This window comes from Larimichthys crocea, unplaced genomic scaffold (assembly GCF_000972845.2).
Source record: "Larimichthys crocea isolate SSNF unplaced genomic scaffold, L_crocea_2.0 scaffold33, whole genome shotgun sequence".
NCBI classification, from domain to species: Eukaryota; Metazoa; Chordata; class Actinopteri; family Sciaenidae; genus Larimichthys; species Larimichthys crocea.
In genome coordinates, this window is record NW_020854355.1 from 193,634 (window position 1) to 199,580 (window position 5,947).

Sequence of the window (5,947 nt, forward strand, 5' to 3'; positions counted from 1 at the left end):
CCGTTTCATCTGTTCCGCCCGTTTCCTCTTCTATCATCCCGTTTTTCCTCGTCTTTTTCCCGTTTGTGTCCGCTTGTTTCCTCCCGTTTCCTCCGTCTTCCTCACCGTTTCCCCTTGCATTTTTCACGTTTTCCTCTTGTTCCTCCAGTTTCCTCGTGTTCCTCACGTTCCTCTTCTTTTTCCCGTTTCCTCTTGTTCTCCCGTTTCCTCTTGTTCCTCACGTTTTATCCTCTGCTTCCTCCGTTTCCTCTTAGTTCCGCCCGTTTCTCTTCTTCCTTCGCCCTCGTTCTGTCACACCGCCGTCTCTAGGTGCTCGGCTGCCTCTGTGCTCGCTTCGCTGTTCGGTCTGTTTTCTGTGCCTTCTTCTCCTGCCCTCCCCCTTCCCCCCCGTGCTTTTGGCGCTCCCGCCTGTTCCCGTTCACTTGTGCCGGCGCTGGCCGAGCGGTTCGCTGCCGCGCTGCCGGAGGTTAGAGCCGGGCTGTAGAGACGACTTCAGTGTTTCTGTGCCGGCTCCGAGCGCTTTTGTCTTCCCGCCCACATAAGGAAACAGGCGGCCCAGCGGCGGGCCACAAGGCCGAGGTCGGGACCGGGACTCCCAAGGCCGCGCAAACCGAAGGAGGCCCGGCCCGGCCCGGAGCCGCCGGACAGTGGAGATGCCGCGGAGGCCGCGGCTACGCGGCTAAACGCGGCCAAGCAGCCCCGGGAGCCCGGGACAAGCCGGACGCTGACGGTAAGACTTCCCGGTGGGACGGTTTAAACACGGCCCGTTTAAACCCGGGCCCGGCCCCGGACCCGGGAGCTGGTTCACTGTCGGCCCGGTTTCAACACGGAGATGACGTTTAGTCGGCGGGAATTCGCATATTAGCATGAAGCTTAACTGTTGATGAACCGGTAACGGTCAATGTTGTGTTCGACCAGACCACATCAGAACCACAATCAGACCACATCAGACAGATTAGACCAGAACACAATCAGACCAGATTAACCAATTAGACCAGACCACATCAGACCAGATTAGACCAGACCACATCAGACAAGATTAGACCAGACCACTCAGACCACATCAGACCAGACCACATCAGACCAACTTTATACCAGGTCACATGGAAAGCCTCTCTGTGTGCCAGGGACCAGGTAGACCAGGTCCAACCGGCTCTTTGGGCTCGTTACCCGGGTCAATGCCAACGACAGAACACAGACACACACACACCACACACAGACACACAAACAGACACACGACAGACACACAGACACAGACACAACAACACAGACACACACATACACAGACACACAAGACACAGAACACACCAGAACACACACAGAACATAGCACAAACGAACTCACTCTCCTCCCTCTCTCCTCCTCCATCCCTCTCTCCTCCTCTCTTCCCCTCCTCCCTATCTCCTTCTCTCTTCCTCATCCCTCGCTCTCTTCCTTCTCTCTCTTCTCTCTCCTAAAGTTTAATATTATTTATAAAGTTTAATATTATTAATAAAGTTTAATATTATTTTTAAAGTTTAATATTATTTATAAAGTTTAATATTATTAATAAAGTTTAATATTATTTATAAAGTTTAATATTATTAATAAAGTTTAATATTATTTTTAAAGTTTAATATTATTTATAAAGTTTAATATTATTAATAAAGTTTAATATTATTAATTAGCACTCGTTCTGTACAGGACGTATCTGTGATCGATGAATCTGTGATCGATTAGCTGTTCGGCTGTTTTCTGTGATCTTCTTATACTGCCTCCAACTTCCCACAGTGCTTTGCGCTCCAGAATAGTTGCCAGTCATTGTGACGGAGCTGACGGAGCTGACGGAGGTTAGAGACGGAGCTTAGAGACGGAGCTTCAGTGTTTCTGTGCCGGACTCAGCGCTTTGTCTTCCAGACAACATGAAGGAAACAGCGGCCAAGCGGCGGGACAAGGCCGGAGGTCGGGACCGGGACTCCAAGGCCGAGAAGCCGAAGGAGGCGGGCCCGGGCCCGGAGCCGCAGGACGTGGAGATGCCGGAGGAGGACGCGGCTAACGCGGCTAACGCGGCCAAGCAGCCCCGGGAGCTGGACAGCCTGACGCTGGACGGTAAGACTCCCGGTGGGACGGCTTAACCCGGCCCGGTTTAACCCGGCCCGGCCCGGCCCGGCCCGGGAGCTGTTCACTGTCGGCCCGGTTCACCGGAGATGACGTTAGTCAGCGGGAATTAGCATATTAGCATGAAGCTAACTGTTGATGAACCGGTAACGGTCATGTTGTTCAGACCAGACCACATCAGACCACATCAGACCAGATTAGACCAGACCACATCAGACCACATCAGACCAGATTAGACCAGACCACATCAGACCACATCAGACCACTTTAGACCAGGTCTACATGAAGCCTCTCTGTGTGCACAGGACCAGGTAGACCAGGTCCAGACAGGCTCTTTGGGCTCGTTAACCCGGGTCAGAGTGCCAACGACAGACACAGACACACACACAGACACAGACACACAGACACACACACAGACAGACACACACAGACAGACACAGACACAGACAGACACACAGACAGACACAGACAGACAGACACAGACACACACACAGACACACACACAGACACACAGACAGACACAGACAGACACACAGACAGACACAGACACACACACAGACACACACACAGACACACACACAGACACACACACAGACACACACACAGACACAGACAGACACAGACACACAGACAGACACACACAGACACACACAGACACACACACACACACACACAGACAGACACAGACACAGACACACAGACACACAGACAGACACAGACAGACATAGACACAGACACTAACTCATCCTCCTCTCTTCCTCCCTCCCTCTCTCCTTCTCTCTCCTCCTCCCTCGCTCTCTTCTCTCTCCTCCTCCCTCTCTCCTCCTCTCTTCCTCCCTCCCTCTCTCCTCCTCTCTTCCTCCCTCCCTCTCTCCTTCTCTCTCCTCCTCCCTCGTTCTCTTCTCTCTCCTCCTCTCTCCTCTCTCCTCCTCCCTCCCTCTCTCCTCCCTCGCTCTCTTCTCTCTCCTCCTCTCCCCTCTCTCCTCCTCCTCCCTCCCTCCCTCTCTCCTCTTCCCCCCTTAGATATTAAGGAGCATGTGAAGCAGATAGAGAAGGCGGTGTCAGGGAAGGAGCCTCGCTTCGTGCTGCGTGCTCTGCGTGCGTTGCCGTCGACAAGTCGCCGCCTGAACACCAACGTGCTGCACAAAGCCGTGCTCGGCTTCTTCACCAACAACGCCGCCACCAGAGACTTCCTGCTGGGCTTCCTGGACGAGGTAACGAGTTTGTCAGGACGGAGTCTGTGAACATCATGTGACTTCATGAGCACCAACCAAACTCTGCCTGTCTGTCTCTCTGTCTGTCTCAGCCGATGGAGATGGCGGATGGAGACGTCCAGTTTCGTCCGAGGACGGGTAAAGCAGCATCCACTCCTCTGCTGCCGGAGGTGGAGGCTTACCTGCAGCTGCTGCTGGTGGTTCACCTGACCAACAACAAGAGATTCACTGAGGTCTGTCTACGTCACGTTACATGCGCTCACGTTACATACACTACCTTACATACGTCACGTTACGTGCGCTCACGTTACATGCGTCACGTTACATGCGTCACGTTACATACACCACCTTACATGCGTCACGTTACATGCGTCACGTTACATGCGTCACGTTACATGCGTCACGTTACATACACCATCTTACATCCGTCACGTTACATCCGTCACGTTACATACGTCACGTTACATACACCACCTTACATATGTCATGTTACATACGTCACGTTACATGCGTCGTGTTGCATGCGTCACGTTACATGCGTCGTGTTGCATGCGTCACGTTACATACACCATCTTACATCCGTCACGTTACATGCGTCACGTTACATGCGTCACGTTACATGCGTCACGTTACATCCGTCACGTTACATACACCACCTTGCATGCGTCACGTTACATGCGTCACGTTACATACGTCACGTTACATGCGTCACGTTACATGCGTCACGTTACATGCGTCACGTTACATGCGTCACGTTACATACACCACCTTACATATGTCACGTTACATACGTCACGTTACATGCGTCGTGTTGCATGCGTCACGTTACATGCGTCACGTTACATACGCCACCTTATATGCGTCACGTTACATACGCCACCTTACATGCGCCACGTTACACACGCCACCTTACATGCGTCACGTTACATGCGCCACCTTACATGCGCCACGTTACACACGCCACCTTACATGCGCCACGTTACACACGCCACTTTACATGCGTCATGTTACATGCGTCACGGTACATGCGTCACCTTACATGCGTCACGTTACATACACCACCTTACATGCGTCACCTTACATGCGTCACCTTACATGCGTCACGTTACATACACCACCTTACATGTGTCACCTTACATGCGTCACGTTACATACACCACCTTACATGCGTCACGTCACCTTACATACGTCACATCACGTTACATGCAGGGCCGGTCCTAGCTATGGGCAATGTGGGCGGCCGCCCAGGGCGCAATCTCTGTGGGGGGCGCACGAACGCCCGAAAAAGCAAAAAACCTCGGCAAATTTCGATACCGCTCATTAAGTTAGCGGAGCGGGCGCCCCGGGAGCGGGGTGTTGACAAGGCAGAGGGGGGCGTCGGACAGACCGATGGGGGCGCACGCATCCAGGGGCGCACGGCGCATCCAGGGGCGCACGGGCTGCCGTCAGGGCGCACGAGAAAATGTTCGCCTCGACGTCACATCACGTTACATGCGCCACGTTACATACGGCACCTTACATGCGTCACGTTACATGCGTCGCCTTACATGCGTCACCTTACATGCGTCACGTTACATACACCACCTTACACGCGTCACGTTACATGCGTCACGTTACATACACCACCTTACATGCGTCACGTTACATACACCACCTTACATGTGTCACGTCACCTTACATACGTCACATTACGTTACATGCGTCATGTTACATACACCACCTTACATGCGCCACGTTACATACGTCACGTTACATACACCACCTTACATGTGTCACGTTGCATGCGTCACTTACTACAACTTCACCAGCCGAACACCAACCAGTCCAGCAGCAGTCAGCCCAGCTCGGCGTCTGTCTTTCAGCCTTTTATTTCACCAGGCTCACGTCGGCTCATGTTGGTGTGTGTTTCTGTTGCAGGCTCAGAAAGTGTCGGACGACCTGCTGCAGAAGATCGGCTCGAAGAACCGCAGAGCTCTGGATCTGGTCGCTGCCAAGTGTTACTATTACCACGCCCGAGTGTACGAGTTCCTCAACCAGTTCGACACCATGCGCAGGTACACACACACACACACACACACACCAGGGTTCTCACCAGGATTTTATTTTAGAGTAATGGGGTAAGGCGAGGGAGCGTAGCGACCAAGCGGGGGGATGGTGATGGGTCCCGACCCCCCTTCCTTGATGCGAAAATTTTGAAAAATTGTGCCCAAAATGGGCCATATTTGAGGTACCTGGAGGGAATAAATTGCATTTTTTATGTTGTATATACTTAGTGGAAAATTGTTACATCTTTGGATCTTGGCAGTGTGTTACCTGCAAAGGGTGTTGTCAAAAGATATGTAAACTCAGACACAAACAATAGAGATAATACACGTTTTATTCTATTAAGAAATTAAGAAATGCGTGAGCATCATGTTATTTCGGGAGCATAACCTACCAACCAATTATTAGAGACATGAGACAAAAGATTGTCCTAAATTGTGTCAACAACAGAACAGATAAATGCAAGTGGATAAAACAGCCAGCCAACAAGAAAACAGCTCCACTTGATGCAATCCATTGGGACCCATGGCGCTTTTTTTTTTTTTTTTTTTTTTTTTTTTTTTTCCCAAGAAAAAAGAAAGAATGTCTTTTTT

At 51.5% G+C, this 5,947-nt stretch overlaps 1 protein-coding gene across 2 annotated transcripts in view; it reads left to right on the forward strand.

Moving 5' to 3' along the window:
- Positions 1 to 1,778: 1,778 nt before the first annotated feature.
- psmd3 (proteasome 26S subunit, non-ATPase 3) overlaps positions 1,779 to 5,947 on the forward strand; it is a 9,123-nt gene continuing 4,954 nt past the window's right edge. Inside the window, exons 1-4 of one of the 2 annotated variants that reach the window (XM_027276258.1) lie at positions 1,779 to 2,088; positions 3,121 to 3,311; positions 3,404 to 3,544; positions 5,229 to 5,365. In XM_027276258.1, the coding sequence (XP_027132059.1) occupies positions 1,902 to 2,088; positions 3,121 to 3,311; positions 3,404 to 3,544; positions 5,229 to 5,365 (656 nt within the window). In that variant the 5' untranslated portion in view covers positions 1,779 to 1,901. The remainder of the gene's footprint in view (positions 2,089 to 3,120; positions 3,312 to 3,403; positions 3,545 to 5,228; positions 5,366 to 5,947) is intronic. The other variant, XM_027276257.1, reaches the window with a different exon arrangement.